We start from the raw sequence: 19,939 nt of genomic DNA, 5'->3' as shown, positions 1-19,939 counted from the left end.
TGTGATAGTCTATACATTTAATCTTTGCAAAAACCATGTGAGATGAGCATTGTTGTATCATTTCTAACAAGAAACAAATGAGACTTAGAAAACCGAAAAGTAACTTGTCACAGATTCTAACTGACTGCGTAGAGCTGGAATTCAGCCTCAAACCCTTGCTTTGTCCATCACAAAGGGCTGCCCCATGAAGCATAGTCCTCAGCTAAGTGAAAGCACGCTCAGGCTTTGAGCTAAAGGGTGAAAGGAGTGTGAACATGATAAGTGAATAATGTCCACATGTAACAGTAAGTTAGTACATCTTCGATGGTTTTTTTTCTTATTCCTCCCTCCTCCCCCTTCCCCTGGCTCCTCTTTTGTGCCTGCTCCCTCCTTCCTCTCTCGTCTCTGATTTTTTTCCTGAAGTGAATTTGTTAAAGAAGGGACCAGGTTCCTTTTTTTTTTGTTTTTGATCCCGTAGAGTTTCCCCAAGTCTGGAAATTGCTGACACACTACAATTTTAAAAAGTGAGCTCACTGCAAAATCAACTCTGCAAATACTCTTCAAATTTACTAAATGGCCTTTTTCTCAGTAATTATGTCATCTGTCTTTACTTTTCTTTCCTCTTGCTTTCTGAATTCATTTATCCCGATCACCTCTGAATCATTAACAAAAACTTCTACAAAACTACCATCTGCTTTCCCATGGGGTTTATATCTTAAAACAAATTTTCCTCAATTGAATTCAAATTGAATAAAAGCATTGAAACCAAGGATCCCTCATTAGACAGTTTGTTATTTCAAAGCATTTTCTGTTTACTGTGCCTTATTCAGAATACAGTATAATCCTGTGAAGGCAAGTCTGTTTGTTCAAAATAGGGTATAATTGAAAATAGTTGCAGCTCCTAATCTGACTTCAAGTCTCTAGATTTCTTATTAGAGAAATTTAATTTATTAGAATCATTGTGCCCATCAGAATCTATTAATATAATATTTCTTTATGTTGTAAATTAATGGGGTTGAATTACATTATAGCTAAGAAATAATCATAATTTCAAATGGAAGTCCTACAAATTTTTCAATAGAAGCTTGCATTGATTTCCTTCGTTTGTAAAAATTTGTTTTTGTGGGCTGGGGATTTAGCTCAGCGGCATAAGTGCCTGCCTTGCAAGCAGGCAGTCGTGAGTTCGATCCCTGGTACCGATAAAAAGGAAAAAGACAAAAAAAAAAAAAAAATTTGTTTTTGTAACATCAATATAACATGAATGTATTTTTAAAAGACAGGACTCAGGTTTATAAAGGAACTCAGCAATCCCTTTCTCTTCCCACCTCACCCCTAATTCTTTAACATTCAGTGCTTGACAATCAACTTTCTAAAAGGTTGACATCTGTCATCCATTGCCACAGTCTTCTTTGGTTTTTTTTTTTTACCTCTGGGAAAATTATATCTTTTAAACTCTTTTTGGGTAATTTTCGTAATGTTTGAGATGAGGTGGGAATAACTGTGTGTGTGTTCAGTTAGCCAAACTTTGCTGATACTCTCATATTCTCTTTTTCCATGTTTTTATTGATATGTAATAATTATACATATGCAGGAGATACAGTGTGATTTTGTGGGAGGTATTGGGAGTTTAACTCAGGACTTCACATTGAGTTACATCTCCAGCCCATTTCCTCTTAATTTTGAGACAGGGTCTCCTAGGTTGCTAAGTTGCTTGGGCTGGGTTTGAATATATGATTCTCCTGCCTCAGCTTCCCAAAGTTCTGGGATTAATAAGTGGCTCAATGTGATGTTTTAATTTATGTTTACATTGGGTAATAATCAAGTGGAGATAGCTAGAGTAGAATAAAGGTTACAAGATCCTTAGGAGAGTAGGAAGAGAAGGGACAGAGCAGTTAGTCAATAGTACAAGGTCAGTCAGATGTGGTGGTGCATGCTTGTAATTCTAGCACTCTGGAAGGCTGAGACAGGATGATTGCAAGTTCAAGCCTAGCCATGGAAATTTAGCAAGACCCTTAATTTTGTTTTTGTTCTGCTCTGATGTCTTTTAAAAAAAAATCTGTTTTCAAAATCAATTTCACGTAGGAATATGAAGCTAATGGTCCATAGAGATTGTGCCTATCTGGGTAATTGCTATTATGGCACTGTACTAGTTAGTGGTAAGCAACAAGGATTCCTTATTCTGCAATCTTGCTAATGATGTTTCTTTTTTTCCATAGTTGACAGGCCTGTCAGAGTGTATGCAGATGGAATATTCGACCTCTTCCATTCAGGTCATGCAAGGGCACTTATGCAAGCAAAAACACTGTTTCCCAACAGCTACTTATTGGTAGGAGGTAAGAAGCTCATTTTCTCTTTATCCAGAAAACTCCTTTATAATATACTTGTTTCAAAGGGCCCATTTCAGAGTTCCCAAGGTAATATCTTACATTGTTAATGTTTCCAACTCAGCCCATATTGACTTACTTGTTCACTGCATGACATTTAAAATGCCATTTAAAAAATCATAAGAGAAATGACATCATGAGATTGTACACCACTGATCCTCAGAGAGAGACTGGCTAATACCACTGACAAAGGTACTGCTTCAGACTTTTCATCAATACCTTTCTCCAGGTATTTGAGACATGATGTAATTTATGTTTCTAAAATTTTCTAGAAGGCCAAGAGAAAAGCTGTATTGTTCTGACTCCAAGCCTTGGAGAACTGAAGAGGTTTAGGATGACAAGGCCATTGTCGTTATAGTTTGGATCTTAAATGTCCCCCCACCATGTATACTCATTGGTGGATTGGTCCACTGATGGGTTTATAGCTAACATGCTGTTGGGCATGGTTGCAGGAGGCTGGTCACTGGTGCCGTGACCTGGAAGGATGTAGCTCTTTCCCTGCCTCCACCTTTCTCGGCTTCCTGACCACCATGTCATGTGCAGCATTTTGTTTGTCATGCCATTTCTTCCCTTGAACTAGCCAATCATGGACTGATACCATGAGCTAAAATAAGTCCCTCCTCCTTAAGTTGCAGGTGTTGGCTATTTTGTCTTAGGGAAGAGAAAGTGACTAAGACTATGTGTTTCCCTTGTGTGATCCATAGCACTTACGACAGTATTGTGCTAATGGTAGTGGTTTAAGACAACCCTACTTTATTGAATTTATATGCAGTGTGTTGAAGAAATGGAGATTTATATAGGTAGGTAATCTCGTTTCACAATGAAGGGACCAACTTACTTCCTACACTTACTGGAAAGAGAAGGATATGGATTGAAATTTTCTTCCCCCAGGTCCACCCATGTCACTATGGGTAAAAAGTAAGGCACCTGACTAGGAGAACTGCATCTTCTGTAGCAGTGTATCTATTCACCATAATCAGGTATTTTTTTTTAAGACAAAGTCTTGCTATGTGGTTCAGGCTGGTCTTGAACTCACTATGTAGCCCCGGCTGGCCTCGAAATCATGACAGTCTTCTTGCCTCAGCCTGCCAAGTGCTAGGATTATAGCTGTATAACACCATACACAGTATTCACCATGACCAGTTTTTATGGCATGGTAAGAACTAGACCTCATCAACCCTTAGACCTTTATTAAGAAGAAAAATAACTTCTGGTAAGAGATGGTATATCTGGTTTTTTAAAAAGTATTTTATTATCTTCTGCAAATTTAAAACTGCTTTGTGGATATTGAGAAGAAACTCTTCTGCAGATTTTGCTGAGGATGATGACCATAGGGACTTCCTGAATGGAATTCTTTCTTTGAATGGTGAAAGGCAGTGGTTACCAGGCAAGTCCTGCCAAGGGAACCCAAAGCAAGCAGAGAAACCAACCCAATCATTTCCCTTTGCCTCAATGGAAAACCATTTTTCATGTGAGACCACCACCTACAGTCTGGGGAGTCCACTGCAATGTCTGGTTTTAAGGCATTTTGGCGAGGTGGTTTGGTGTGTGTCAGTTAAGGTTTTCTCTAAACGTATCTGTGGAGTTTTAAATCCCCACAATTGTCCACACTGAGCCACAGTTAGTCGGTTTAAGTTTTCCTGCCTGGCACTGGCTCCTCCAGCTTTCTGCTTGCAAATTTTTGCACCAGGAAATTGTGATTCTCTTCATCTGTCTATCTCTCTAATTTGGGTGGCATCAGCCTGCCCTGTGACCTCATTTCTCTGACTCTGAAGAGTTGTTGATTTTTCAGTTTGTTCTCTTTTTTACTTCTTGTTGTAGTGGAATGGTGATGTCTAAGCTCATTACTTGGCAGGCCAGAAACCAGAAGCCCAATACTGACATTTGAAAACAAAATAGTTGCTTAATTACTTAAATGTACCCAGTGGCATCTAAAAACTGTAACACTTTGAAATGTAGCATCATACATTTACAAAATATATAATTTCTCCCTCTCTCTCTCTCTCTCTGTCTCTTTCCGTACTGAGAATTTATTGTGAACTACCCCAGCCTTTATTTATTTATTTATTGAGACAGAGTCTTGCCAAGTAACTAAGTTATCCACTTATTGCTTGAATCTGCAGCTCCCTGCCTTAGTCCCACCAAACATTGAGATTACAGGCATGTGGTACCTTGCCTGGCTAACTAAGTCTTTTTACATTTTCAAATATCTTATAAATTTCCCCTTTTCATCTGCTGCTTGTATTTTCTTGTTTTTATTTTTTATTTTTATTGGTACTGGGGATCGAACTCACAACCTTGCGCTTACAAGGCAGGTGGTTATGCTGCTGAGCTAAATCCCTGGCCCCTGAATTTTCATTCTTTTCCTCACCTATAAATTTTTCTACTGTGATGCATTAGTGTTTACGAATGTTTTAGTTACCAGTCTATCATACTCCTCTGAATAAAAATATATAAATTGATGCAGACTAACCAATTATTATATACAGTTTAATAAACAATGATTTTAAAAAACATAAATTTGATCAGCAGTATATCTGTTAATGATATGCATAGGATCTCCTTATTTTATGTGAGTGTAGATGAATTTATTTGCTAGAGTGAAGCAGGGCTTAACATTAATTTTAGTATTATCTTTATGTTATAGATATAAATGCTGAAATATTTTGTTCACATAAATGAATAGATGGAAATACAAGTTTGTCACAATGCTGCCTCATTTCTTTGACTTTTTTCTGAATTATTTGCCCAAAATCACAAAAATAATTTATTGGTACTCCTGCCATCAAAGTTTAATATTAATGGTTTATCCAGTAACAATTTGTTAAGATTCTCCTTTGAATTTACTGCAATAGATAGAAAGTGACCTGGCCTACAAAAGGATATGTTGCCAAGCTACTAGAATCATTTGCTTTCTTATTTTCTGGGAATTGTAACAAAAGACTGTATCAAGACTTATGAAATGACTTTTAATTACATCCTTTACTCATTTAGTTGAAAATAATTTATTCAACCATATAATACACAGAAAAGATTGGGGGAATAGAAATATTGGCAATTTCATTACATTGTTGACAATCTAATAGTTTTTATAAAACCAATTTTATCATTTGCTTATTTAAAAAACTGACACTGCAGTTTTAGCTTACAGAGCATATGTTCTAATTTGTAAAACCATTCCTCATCATCAAATCTACTAAAAACCTAGAAACCAAAAAATTTAATTTAACTGTATTAATATATTTTAACCAGCTCTATAAAAACCACTAACAAATAAATTAAAGAATGGATTATATAAAACATAATCAGTCAAGATTAAAATAATGTGAATGTAGTATAATAGGTTATAAAGAAAACAATAAATCATTGTACTTGATTTATAGTAATGCAATATCATTTATAGGTAAAATTATATGGTATTTGTGAAGAGATAAATGATTTTTAATGGCATGTTATTCTTTCTCTAAATATTGGTGTGTGGGGTTATGTGTGTTGCATAGTCTAGTGTTTGGCTCTGGGGAATAATTATATAACATTAAGTATAAAAATCAGAAATAACAATTGTCTTTATTAGACATCATGATTAAAGTTTTCCTGTGTATTTAAAGATAGAAAGGGGCATATACTGCTAGAAAGTAATTGCTCTGAAATAGGTAATTTTATTTTTGTTATGAGGAAGTATAACATCAACATTTTAGAAGATGAAATGGGATAAGGATTATCTATGAATGGAGTATTTTATAATGTAAGTTTATAAAATAGGTTTTTAACTTTCTTTTTAAATAATGCATAGGAAATCCGAAAAAAATCATGTAAATGTTTTACCCATGCATTTATTCCAGTATCTTAAAAAATTTGATAAGTCCAGTAAAATATTCCAGTTACATTTCTGAGAAGCAGCAGTACAAGCCTATACAGCTTTGGGTTATTAAAGTGATTTTGAAGTGAATAGCTGGAAAAAATGCTTACTCTTAACTACAAGAGAAAAGCCATTTTTAGGATTCAATATGAGTGTTGAGAATAGCTGAAAAAATGCTTACCCTTAACTACATGAAAAAGCCATTTTTAGCATTCAATATTTCTTTCCAATGCTCTTTCACTTTGAGTTCCTGGGCCGTATCCCTCAAGATCCATGTGTTCTCTGGTAATAGTTGCAAGAAGAAGAGGCAAAGTTGTTAGGCTAGAGTTTGTATTATTCTTCATTCTACCATATTTAGTTTCTAACACCAGACTTTACGTGTAACAGAAATACATGTATGCCATGGAAAGACAGGAAGTTTTCTAAGTTCATAGTATTTTCAGTAGTCATTACATGAGGTTTCCATTTTGGTTTGGCATTACTACCCCTGTAAATGCAACATACCCAAGGTTCGGATGGTGCCTTTCTTTTGTAAAGTGGGATAAGGGTGGTTTTGGATATAGAGACTTTTTCAAGTTCATGTATTTTAGAAAAGAGTACTATTGGAAGGTAGGTCTGGAACACTGATTCCTTTAAAACTTTCTATTCTTGGATACCTCCTAAAAAGTCTTTGCATGCCTCAGGGAGTGTGTGTACTCTAGTTTGAGAAGACCTTTGTCTTAGGTTTTCTTTACAGATTATCACAAAAAAAAATGGCAGAGAACTCAATACCAAGGAAGGGAGTCTTTAAAGAATAGGTGTTCTGTGTTGTTGGTTGGAAGACTGGGTCTTGACATTCCGTGTGCAGTTATCAAATAGAATGCTTATGGTAAGTGGGACCCTATGACTCGTAGTCCTCCTTATATCTACAGGTAGCTTTGGTGTAGGAATTCCTCTGGGAGGAGCACACCTTTTGCTCATGATGCAAGTACATGGACAGGTATTTGGTGGAAATACTTGATATTTAGCAGAAACATTTTATTAAAATTCCATAAACTGTTGGGCACTGTGGTGCACACCTGTAATTCTAGCTATAGTGGAGGTGGAGGCAGGAAGAGTCCAAGTTGAAGGCCAGCCTGAGTAATTCACCAAGATGCTATCTCAAGATAAAAAAATAAAGACTGGAAGTGTGGCTCAGTGGCAGAGAACTTGTGCTAACATGCAAGAGGCGCTGGGTTCCATCCTCAGAAACACATACAGGCACACATGCACATATACAAAGACCAGAAGATGGGATTACTGGGGGTATTCTGGATGATATGGTATATTGTCTACTTTTTTAGGCAGTAGCAAACGGCATATGATTATAATTCTTGCTTTTATAATGTCTTTTTTCTTTTCTTTTAATTGGTACCGGGGATCGAACTCACAACTGCCTGCTTGCAAGGCAGGTACTCATGCCGCTGAGCTAAATCCCCAGCCCCGCTTTTTATTTTTTATTTTTTGTCCTTTTCTTTTTTTATCGATACTAGGGATGGAACACACGACCACACACTTGCAAGGCAGGTGCTTATGACGCTGAGCTAAATCCTCAGCCCCTAGCCCTGCTTTTATAATGTCTTAAGCACATAACCAGTAATGACTTGAAATGTTTTCTAAGGAACATTACAATGTTACTACTATTTTAGTGAATCAAGACTATCTGTAAAGCACTTTTCCTTTCATTTTAATTTAAAAGTTCATGTCATTTAAAAAGAAGTCAAGAAACCAGACATGGTGGCACATACATATCTATAACCCCAGCATTCTGGAAGGCTGAGACAGGAAGATCAAAATTTTAGTTCAGCCCCCTGGGTAACTTAGTGAGACTGGGGATTATTATTATTAAAGGACTGGGGATGTAGCTCAATGCAAAAGCCTGGCTTTACTCCTCGCTACCATACATAAATAAAAAAGCAAATAAAGTCAAGAAATGAAAATTTATGATAGTGTTTTTTCCCTAAAAAATATTTTAAAAAGGCTAAGAGTCACAAAACACCCTAAACCTCATAGGAAGAAAACAAGATTAGAATAATAAATATACTATTGCTGCTACTATATAGATGTAAACATTCTCCACAAACTCAGGTTTATGGCTTATTGTGTTTTAATTGAGATGAAATATTCATCTGTGGTTGAGGGGGTAGAGCTCTTGCCTAGCATGCAAAAAGCCCTGGGTTCCAATCTCAGTGCAAACAAACACGAGTAAAACAATCTGCCAAGATTTTGTTTTGCAAGGCTGGTTGAAAATGCATTCTCAGTCTTTATTGGGTACCTCCCCAGAGTCAAACAAATGTCCAGAAGGTCTGCAAGAGACAGAGACATGTGTCTGGCCCAGTGACATTTTTGCACTGGCCCCATCGTCCAAGCCCAGATAGTAGCAGAGCGCAATCTGCCTCACCTGTTTCAGGCAAGGCTCCTGCAGCCTGACCCCAGGTGGGAGCCTAGGGCCTCATGTCTTCCTCCCTCCTGAGGCTCTTTGAGCCCTGCAGTATGGAAACCACTGGCATTTGGTCTTTTCCTTGCTATTTGGAGGAATCTTTTTTTCTCGTTGTCTTCTTCCTTCTAGAAGTTGCCCCAAGAAGCTTTGGCTTTTGGAAAAACAGCAGCCAAGGAGGCAGGGTGTCTAACAGCAACTTGAATTTCACAGCTTTGCAAGGGAATTTGTACCAAGAGCTCTGAATCTCTTTAGAGTTTGGGGCAAGGAAAAAACAGAGCCCAAACCCCAAAGGAATATTTCCATCAATGATCCTATATTATTTCTACTATTAACAAATATCCAAAATTATTGCTTATTGAACATTACTTTCTGCTCAGATGGCTCAACTTTTTTTTAAAATTTTTTTTTGGTACTGGAATATCACTGCTCTGAGTTCTCCATCTGGTTGTCAGAATGCATTTGCCAAGACTCAAGAACAACAGTGCTGCTTTGGGCGTAATTAATGTTTAGACAATAACTGGTCAGTGCGTTCAGCTGCTTCTTGAGGTCACTCCTGGGATATGAAAATACAGCCCTGTATTGATATAAACAAGACGTTTGTTTTCTTTGTGGTCTATCAAGAGGTTATCATCTCAGTCATGTAGAAGTTAGAGAAAATTGCTTAGGAACAGATTCAAAAAGGGAGAAGCTACTGCCTGGCCTAGTTTTGTGCTGTTTGAAACAGAAAATTGATGGATCTGAAATCCATTTCTGCTCAAAATGACTCTTGATGTAGTATTTTAATAAAGTCCCAAAGAACATCTACAAAATGCTAGGTCAGTTTTTAAATTGTATAGCTTGGCCCATAAATAATTCCTATTTATAGAGTCAAAAGCAGATACAAATGGTAAATCAATACATACTCATTATAGCTATACCACTTACCCTTCCCAACCTCACTTCTGGGCATGATGGATGAGTCAGACAGGCAGGGCTCTGCTCAAGTTGTTCATAATCTGAGCTTTGCAAATGTCATAACCATCAGAATCATCCCTGAAGCTCGTCGAATACAGTGTTACCCAGGCCCCACTACAAAACCAAAATCTCAGAGCAGAGCCCAGTTTTCTTTATAATTCACAAGCTGTAGGTGATTCTAATACTCATCAAAGTTTTAGGGCCATGTAGTTGATGATGTTTTGATGATATAAACTGCTGGAAGCATTTATAAGAGATATGCAGGCATATCTATCATCTTATCTATCTATCTGTATTTATCTTTTAATTTATAAGTCTCTTATTTGCATGCATATTATTAAAATATACAGATAAATATCATCTTTTATTTAAAATAATAAAGGAGCAGGGATATAGCTCGGTGGCACAGCACCTGCTAGGCAAGCATGAGGTCCTCAGTTCAATTTCTGGTGCCAAAAAATTTCTCTCCTAAAATAATAATCAGCATTTATTGAGCATCGACATGTACCAGGCGTGTTAACATTTGTTAGGAGATTAGTAGGAACCAGGTACTGTTCACCAGAAAAATGAAATAGCTAAAAGTCTCTGTCCTGAGAGAAGTAACATTTTAGTAGGGGACCACCAACAATGAAATGAGAGGAGATAGTGATGACTGGGTGCCATGGCAGGAAGCCGTTCAATTGTAATTCAGAATAGGCTGGCAGAGGAAGAGTTGAGGGAGGAGGGGAGGAAGTCCCGGAGCACAGCTGCTGCCAGTTTGGGGGACTGGAGGTGCAAAGCCCTACCCTGAGGAAGAGACTTCTGGTGGCTTCAGGAAACAGCAAGGAGCTGCAGCACAATAGGAGATGTGTCAGAGAGCCAATGAGTGGTTGGCAGAGGTGTGGGGCTTAGAGAGGCTTGTAGGCCAGGGGTAGACTTTGGCTTTCACTCTGAGGGAGATGGAAGGACACTATGGGACACGTGTTAAGAGGCTCATTCTGGCCAATGAGAATAGGCTGTTGGGCTGAGCAAGGCTGGAAGCAGTTAGGAGAGTAATCCTCTATGCAATTCATGGGAAGGAGGGATGGTGGACAGGGTCGGGGTGGGAGCAGTGGAGATGGTGAGAAGAATGCAGCTTCCAGATGTACTGTACTTTAAAAATATATTTATTTTTATACTCATGTGCCGCATAGTGACGTTATAGTCATCGCTGACGCACAACAGTGATCCCATGAGATGATAGTGGAGCTGATTTCCATGTTTGTGGTGTGCTGGTGTAAATAAACCTACTGTGCTGGCAGTCATGTAAACGTATAGCACATACAAATATGTCCAGTACATGATACTGGAGGGTGGTAAGAAATAACTATGTTACTGGTTTACTCTTTACGATACTATGTTAATTTAGAGCTTAGTTCTACTTTTTAAAAAACATTTACTGTAACCAGTGTGCTGGGTTAGGCCAGCAGCAGCCTCATTTATCTCATGTTTACTGCATCTCTTGATTGAATCAAGAGGCTATCTCGGGAGACTGACCTGTACTAGCTAAGTTTGTCTATGTGCACTCTGTGATACTCACAGGGTGATGAAATCAACTAATGATGCATTTTCCAGAATTTGTCCCTGACCTTAGCATGACTATCATGAATGAAAAAAGTTATATATACTTACTGGACACAATGTGATGTTTTGACCTATACATACATTATTGAAAGCTTCAGTCACGCTAACTAACTCATCTGCCACTTTGTCACTTTATCATTTTTGTAGTAGGAATGTTAAAAATAGATTTTGGCAGCTTGAAAATTTACAATACATTATTAACAACTGTGGTCACCATCCAGTATACTAGAGCACCAAAAGTTATTCCTCCAGTCAAACTTTGCTTCATTCTGTCATCGTCTTCTATTTCTCCTCAGAAGGCAGAGCCAGAGCTTCGCTGATGATTTGGATGTGCAGAGTGGGAAGGGGCTGCAAAAGGTGTTTTCGAGGATATTGAGTGTGGCTGTTGGCTGTGCTTTCTGGATTTGGTGGAACGAGATTTGGTTCCAGGAAAATAACCATGGCTTTGTTTGTAAACCACATCTTATGCTTAAAATTAGGGAATTGTGCATACATGAGACTATAAAGTATTCTCTTTGCAAGGAGCCATCAGAGTAGTGTTGACCAGCTGTAGTAAAACTGTCACCGGGATTTTGGTAGCTGGGGACCGTACTCACAATGACATTTCTTTCTGGCATTTGGAAACATTAGCAAAGCTACATTGGCTAATCGAAACATAAGATAGTGAATAATATATGTTGTTCAGTTTATTTCAGGGCACTATGTAAGGCATTATGTAAATTCGCAAAAGAGTCTTTCCTAAAGCCAATGGTGAAAGATACAACTGTTCCCATTTGAGTGTTGAGGAACGTGAGACCTGAAAAGGAAAGCAATATGCTACGGTGAAGTCTGCTAGGTCAGACCTTCTATTTTTTAACTTTCTCCTCTTACCCCCATGGCCTTATGTGTCATGATTGGACCCCAATCCAGGGAAGAGGTGTGTGTGTGTGTGACACTGGGGTTAAGCATAAATCATCTAGCAAAAGAATTGGAACTGATTGGTCAAATGTTCTGTAAGTCACGCCTCTTGGCTCCTCTTCCCTCTCTTTTCTCTGTTCATCTGGTCATTTTATTTCTGATTAGTAAATTCCACTAAACGGCGGAGTAGGGAGATTTAAAAAAAGATATGAAAGTCAGATTAGGTAGTGTGAAGAATAATTTTAATGAAAGCCTCAGTAGAGAATGCTGTTGTAATTAGCACTAAAATGACATTCTGAAATCCTGCTGGATTTAAGTCTGCTCTGCTCTCCTGATCCTTTGTTCCTGTAAAAACCTGAGTTCAATTATGCCAAGTACCCAGCGAGGTTTTCCTGTCTTTGTCTTGCTGAAGAAGACATGTCCGCACCAGAATACCTGGTAACAGTGTCTAATCGATGTACCTGTTTCAGTTTGCAGTGATGATCTCACCCACAAATTCAAAGGTTTCACCGTGATGAATGAAGCAGAGCGATACGAAGCTCTCAGACACTGTCGCTATGTGGATGAAGTCATCAGAGATGCTCCGTGGACTCTCACGCCAGAATTTCTGAAGAAACACAAGGTACTTGTTATCTTGTGTTCTCTAAATAGCAGGCTTAGGAATCTGGTCCTGCAGCTGAAACTACAGAAAGCCCCAAACCCTTCCAATTTCAGGAACTGTCGTTTACTATTACACTTGCTATACTGCCTCTCTTCTGTCCAAGCCTGGGAACCTCTATCTTCTCAGTTCCTTGACTACAGATGCTAGGGCTAGCCCCCCCAGGTCCAAATGCTGTCTCTTTCTTCTTCTAACTGGATCCTGGAGCAATATATACTACTACTCACTTAACCTCATCTGTAAAATGGGATGATACTGGTATCTTCCTCTTGGGGCCATTTTGAGGATCTCACGAGAGAATCTAAGTAAAGCACTTAGAAAACTGACTTGCTTATACACAGTAAGAGCTCCAAAAATGTCTCTACCACTGCTATTATCATCATCATTATTGGTGCTTACAGATTCACAGACCTCGTTTTGCATGGAACAAGTGTATACACATCTTACCCAGAAGGTCAAGGCCAACCTTTAAGGAAAATCTATATCTCTGATTTTGTGACCCTGAGATTCCTACCGACATAAGATTTTTATTAGTTGAAAACATGAGAAACTCTTTTGATCTGCATCAAATTATGTGCTTTGTATCTTCCTGCCAGCCTCACATTAGGAGCTATTCTTTCCTTTTATAAGCAGTACAAAAAAATAAGATTAAGCTGTTCTAAGAATTTTCTTTTCTATTTTTAAATTCGCATTGCAGAAGAGAATAGAGAACACTGATAAATGTGCATGGGTAATAGCCGAGGAGACAATTTCCTAGTGAGAATAAAAAGAAAAGGAAAAACTACAATATGATTTACTTTCAGTAATCATTAACACATTTTTACTAAGCATCTATTGTATATTCAACATGTGATAGGCATTATAAGGGATACTAGTGGTGATGATGATGGCTGACATTTATTATGTACCATGTGCCCAGCACTGTGCTAAGACTTTTGCTATTACTATGAGTTGAAGTCAATTTCATGGCTACCCTAAGATGTTGTTGTTATTGTACATTGGAGAGGGAGAGGAAGAACTGATTTGAGTACAGAATGCATTATTAATAATAATAATAAAATTAAATAAATTAAATTAATAAAAATAATAACCATTTACTGAGTACTTACTATATACTAGTTATTACTTTTAAGTGCTTGTTGGGGTCTGTGCCTAGGCCCCCAACCCCCCAAATGGGTGCATAGTGAAGGCTCAAAGGAATGAGACATGTGGCATGGTCTTTAAGGCTGCAGGAGTGAAATGCTCGGCAGAGCACATAACTCTGCTAGCTGGCCAGCCAACTGATGCTAGGCAGCCCTTTTTAATCAGAACAAGCAAGGAGTTGAGTGGACAATGGAGAAAACCTGAACAGGATCTTGGGAGGGGTTCAAGGACACCTCAGAGCAACAGATGTTGCTAATTAAGGAAAACTATCCAGAAAGTCTCCAGGTGGCCTCAGCTTTTCTTGTCCCCTGAGGTGTCTCCTCCTTGTCAGTTCAGCCATGCCTGGGCCATGCCACAGCCCTGCATGTGTATTCAGCTTCAACACTCTCCAACAAGCTGTGGTACATAATTGTATCATTGAGTAGGTGCTTCTTCACTGAGTGTGCCCCAAAGGGATATTTGACAATGTCTGGAGACATTTTTGGATGTCATAGCTAGAGGGTGCTACTGGCATCTAGTGGATAAAGGTATGGGATACTGCTAAGCATCCTCCAATTCACAGGACAGCCACAGATGCCAAAAAATTATCCAGCTCCTAATGTCACTCGCAATGAAGTGGACAAATCTTGATTGAATCTTTCCTACCGAATTTTTGAGTTACAGCTAATAAGTGGCAGTGCATGAATCATACCCTGGAAAATTAAACTCCTACTCTACACTACTTCTCAAGGTGAAGTTAAGTTTCATTGTAAAAGGCTTTAAAAGCTGTGCGAGAAGTATTTACTGGATGCAGTAGGGCACAGGGATGAAGGTCAGCAGGCATGAGGAAGACCAGAAGAAAGCTGTTTAAGGAGGACAGGACAGCTTGGAAAGCATAGAGCCTATGATGAGGAAGTTGAGATACAAATTGGTGTCAATAATCCTGCTAACAGGTCCCTGCATTAGCACAGCAGCAATGGAGAGGAAGTGATGGACCTATGCACATGTACATGCACATGTGTGTATGGGCACATGTACAACACACACATACACACCCCAGTGGAATTTGTACACTATGGAATATGGAGAGTGAAGGATGCAGGGAATGAAGTTGACCAAGGTTTTGGTCTAGGTCAACTGAGAAAATGGAGGCACCACTGGAAAGGGGTAATGGTTTTCAGGAAAACGAATGAAATTCAGGACAGCAGAAAGTATTAATGAGGACCATAGTGGGTGTTATAAAAGCCTGGTCTGGTTGCTTCCTCCATACCCCCTTTTCTAAAACCACTAACAGCTGTGCAACATTGGGCATATAGAACAAGTTCTCTAGCATCAGTATCCTGTGTCCTAACTGCAGCAGGCCTGTGTCCCTACTCACCTCACAAGGTTATGAGGCTCAAATAAGGAAAGGGACAAATTCATTTTCTGAATATAAAATATGTCCAAAGTGTAAAGGCATGTGGCCATCAATGGGATAGGAAATAGAAGTTTGGGTTCTTTATCATAGCAGGGGTGTTTAAAACCTGAGAAATGAATGAGTTTTCTGAAGCAGCAAGTTTATAGCTAGAAACACAGAAAGTCAAGAAAACCTACTGTTGGGGCTGGGGATTTAGCTCAGCGGCATAATTGCCTGCCTTGCAAGCAGGCAGTCGAGAGTTCGATCCCTGGTACCGATAAAAAGGAAAAAGACAAAAAAAAAAAAAAAAAAAAAAAAAAAAAAAGAAAAGAAAAGAAAAACAAAACAAAAGAAAGAAAGAAAACCTACTGTTGGAGGTAGAAGTGAGAGTCCACCAAAGCACAGGACTCAAATATTTCTTTTTCTGAGTTACCATCATCTCATGGAAATAGAGGTTGTTGGAAATACCTCTCTGTCAAAGATTCAGATCCACCCTATAAATGTAACATATAGTGGTCTTATTTCACAAAGGATTTGGGGATCACCAATGCCCTCTAAATATGGGAATAAGTATATCCATGCTAGTGGTGACTTCACTCTTTTCCCCCACAGATTGACTTTGTGGCTCATGATGATATTCCGTACTCTTCTGCCGGCTCTGATGATGTTTACAAGCATATAAAAGAAGCAGGTAAGACAGCCCCTGTGTTCACTTGTCTACCACACCAAATAATGAGGTACAAGAAGACATCTGCTCTAAGACTGCAGTATATATTCTGTCAAAAAATATCACCCTTCAGCAGTTCACTGTACTAATGTCTGGAAGCTAATGGCTACCACTTTGAGCACCTCTTGTAATTGTAGAGGCCAAAGGTAACTTGTATTCAATTCATGGTGTCTTAATAAGTTTAGTATTAAAATATTTACATTGAGTTTTCTTTTCCTGATGTATGCATTTTTTTTTTGAGACAGAGTCTCACACTATGTAGTTGCAGGCTGGCCTTAAACTCACAGTGATCGTCCTGTATCAGCCTTCTGAGTGCTGGAATTATAGGCGTAAGCCACCACACCTGGCTCCTGATGTATATATTTTTGGCTCTTTCTCTCTCTGACTTCCTTTCTCTGTCATGTCTCTGTGTTTCTGCCTCTCTCCCTCTCTCCATATATATATTGGAATTTCAGATGTCTCCCAAGCAGCTTCTACAAAGCTTCTCTAACATACACTAAGGTATAGTCATGGCACAGACACCATTTAAGTATTTATATTCCAATTAAACCAAGCACTGAAGTACTTGAACTCAGGTCTAAGGCTGATTTTAGAGCTCATCAGTCTAAAATCACAGAAGGAAGGAAAGCCTTCTTAATTTCATACCTTCCCCACTCCAGGGCTTGCAACAAAACCTGTACCTCGTCTGCTCAGCTTCTGGTTCTTGATAACTCAAAGGACACTCGGGCATTTAGAATGCCCTTTTTGTACTTGGGTGTTTTTGGGTTTTTTTGCCTTAAAAAAAAGGAATTTACTTCCTTACAGTTCTAGAAGTTAGAAGTCCAAAGAGTATAAGGTTGTTTAGGTTCAAATCTCTCTTAAACTTGCAGATGGCTGAGTTTTCTATGTGTTTTCTCATGGTCACCCCTCTGTCTATATTGTATTTATCCTGGAATCTTCATTCTTCCTTCCTCCCTGCCTCTTATGCTCAGAATCAAATCCAGGACCTTGCACATGCTAGGCAAGTGCTCATCCATTAAGCTGTACTTGCTTTTATTAATTCTTTTTCCAGGGAGTTTTAGAAAGAGCCTGTTTTAGAAGCCAAAGACAGAACATGATCTCCTGCATTCTCCATTATTTCTACCTTCTTTGAAATGGCAATCTTATTGACAGTGGGGACAGGGCTTCAGGACAGACATGATCCCAGAAATGAAAATGATATTGGACAATAATTCAGGAAATTATTCTGTTCCATAAGATGTACCCATTCATCTTGATGGAGTTTTGGTTGGTTCACATCTTTTTAAAGCCAGTCAGGGAAGCTCCATGCCACCCCCAATAGGGAAGGATGGTAGTTAGGTCTCTACCATCCTTTTAGCAAGTGCTCCCTCAGCGGTCAGAAGCATTGGAAAGAATGGAAGGTCTGACATGTTTTTTTTTTATCGGTACCAGGGATCGAACTCATGACTGCCTGCTTGCAAGTCAGGCACTAATGCCGCTGAGCTAAATCCCCAGCCCCCTGACATTTTTAAGTCCTGATCTTGTTTGTAAGGAGTTCCAAGAAAAGAAATCCCCTACACTTTAGGCCTAGAAAGCTGTGAGGAGTTGGAAAACACAGTGTGGGAGAAGGAGGGGAAGACTGGCTGAAGCACCAGTTACATCAGGGTGGGTTATGGCATAGGGCAGTTAATGTCTTTCTAAGTCTGTCAGATCTGGGCTAGAACCAGCTGCTCCTTCCCTAACACCACTGAAAGGACCTGGTATAGACCATTTCTTTTCAAATTTAAATGTTCCAACCCACTGTCTGGCTTTCATGAGAATTCACTTTTGATGTGGCATGAGAATCCCTTTTCTAATGAGCTCCTGGGGTGCAGGTCCACAGACCTTATTTAGAGCAGCAGAGATCTAGGCCAGGACTTGGGGTCCAGCTGAGTCGCCCCAAGCATTAACTGAATCACCATTCTTCGGGTGAGCGTTCCTCAGTCACCTTGTTGAAACAGTAAGGTGCGGGTTTTCTTTCTGGGTGAGTACCTCCAGTGAGCTAAGAATAGGTTGCTTTTTTGATTTTATGGAGTAAAATGTCAAATTCCAGTTGTAGGAACAAGTCCAATATTTTTCTAACTTTAGCAACCCAGCATCCCTATTGTGTAACACAATGACTCCTGAAGTAATGGGACCTGAAAGAGTGACTTTATTTTGCTCCTGATTTTGTGGGGCAAGATTTTAATGGAGGTGTGGTTGCATGCTTCTTGCTTGAGTGTCTCAATGGCTGTCAGGTGTTGGCAGGGGCTGTAGGCATCTGAAGGCTCAGCTGGGCTGCCTGCGCTCACTTATGTGGCTGACTCTGGATGCTAGCTGTTAACAGGCCAGTCGTGGTTGTCATGGGTCACCTGCATGTGGCTTCCCCATGTTGCTTGGGCTTCTCATAGCATGGTGGCTAAGAGGAACTGTCTAGAGAGGAAGCAGTCTTGACAGAAGCCACATGTCTCTTGTCATCCAGCCTTGAGAGTCACTCAGTGTCATGCCACATTCTGTTAACTACAAGTGAGTTACAGAGCCAACCCAAATTCAGGAGGAAGGAAACTGTGGCCATCTTTAATCTATCATAATTTCTTTCCAAAGTGAATAGTCAGGTTGGTGTTTTACTTGCTCTGGGAGTACAGGCCTAAGACTATGTGTGATTTTTCATAGGTACTAGGACTCTTCCTTCTGCCCCATTAATCTGCTCCCCTGAGTCCTCACCAGGAGGTAAATAACAGTGAAGTTCCCTAGCTAGAGAAGGCCAGAGTTCATTGTGGGAAAAAATGCCTAGAAATGGCCTGAGCACCTACATTTGACTTTTATACTCTAATCGTGGTTTATTAAGCAAAGCCAAAGATATGAAGGCATGAATTAAGCTTTATAACACTGCTCTGCTTGTCAGAGCTACATGTCAAAATCCTCTAGCAAAGCTGGATGAAGCAGTGGAGCCAAAATTAAATAGACTGTGAGGTCCACATTACTCATCATCATGCTAATATTGCCTACTACTGTTGAAAGTTTCCTTCATTAACATGTGCTTTGCTGCTGCTTAAAATAGCTCCATAACCAAACGCCGCAATTCTGAAAAGCATGATAAAAAAGGTTCTCTGATCATGCTCATTACTGAATATTTTTAGCAGAGCAATAATTAGGATTTGGAGGAAGCCGGGTGCCTCATTATGTCAGTGGAGGGCTTGGCTTCTTTCAGAGACCTACCTCCCCACGAGATGAAGCAAATCTCTCCCCAACCCCAAATCTACTTTCAGTTACTCAACCACAGAATCTCACCCTCTGGCTTCAAAGAAAGGGTGAGCTCACGTCATCAATGTCTAAACGCTTTGCTAAAACCCGTTAGTAGCCAGAAAATTATCTTCACACTCCAGCAGCAGGAGAGTGGGTGAAATATCTGCCTGCTAAAAGATAGGTTGCATTTCTTACCAGAAGACTTCCTGCCACTCCCACCAAGGTGGGGATGTCATTCCAGGCCCCCTGGCTTAGAACCAGAGTGCTACTTATATCCACGTGTTTAGAACTTTGCACTGTCTGCCTTCTATTTAGTTGTCTGTGTTTGGTTCCACCCTCCAAGAAGGGGATTAAAAAATGATTCCGATTTGGGAGCAAACTCCAACTGTGTCCTTTCAGCTAGCTGCTCTGTCTCTGATACAGTGTACTCCTGCCGCCCATGCTGTGAATGTGCAGGTGATATCTGCAAAGGGACAACCTTGTTGGGCTGCAACACCAAAAAATTTAGAGAGAACTGGACTTTAAAGGGCACTGTGAGGTCAATATTCATTCATTTAACAAATACTGCTATGTGCCTTCTTGTCTTTTGGTGCTGAGAAGAGAAGCAAGCATGGTGCAGCTCCAAGATGGTGATCGGGCAAGTTGTTCTATGGAGGCCTA

General features: G+C 39.4%; 1 protein-coding gene across 3 annotated transcripts in view; it reads left to right on the top strand.

Annotated features, from left to right (window-relative positions):
- Pcyt1b (phosphate cytidylyltransferase 1B, choline) overlaps nucleotides 1-19,939 on the top strand; it is a 93,532-nt gene that overhangs the window by 51,221 nt on the left and 22,372 nt on the right. For all 3 annotated transcript variants that reach the window (XM_013148941.3, XM_003466411.5, XM_023563632.2), the window contains exons 3-5: nucleotides 2,196-2,312; nucleotides 12,604-12,755; nucleotides 15,922-16,000. In XM_013148941.3, coding sequence (XP_013004395.1) covers nucleotides 2,196-2,312; nucleotides 12,604-12,755; nucleotides 15,922-16,000 — 348 coding nt within the window. The remainder of the gene's footprint in view (nucleotides 1-2,195; nucleotides 2,313-12,603; nucleotides 12,756-15,921; nucleotides 16,001-19,939) is intronic.

This window comes from Cavia porcellus, unplaced genomic scaffold (assembly GCF_034190915.1).
Source record: "Cavia porcellus strain 051 isolate PalLab524CR breed Dunkin Hartley unplaced genomic scaffold, mCavPor4.1 scaffold_33, whole genome shotgun sequence".
NCBI lineage: Eukaryota > Metazoa > Chordata > Mammalia > Rodentia > Caviidae > Cavia > Cavia porcellus.
Note: the sequence above shows the minus strand (reverse complement) of the source record. Positions and strands in the feature narration are given on the sequence as shown.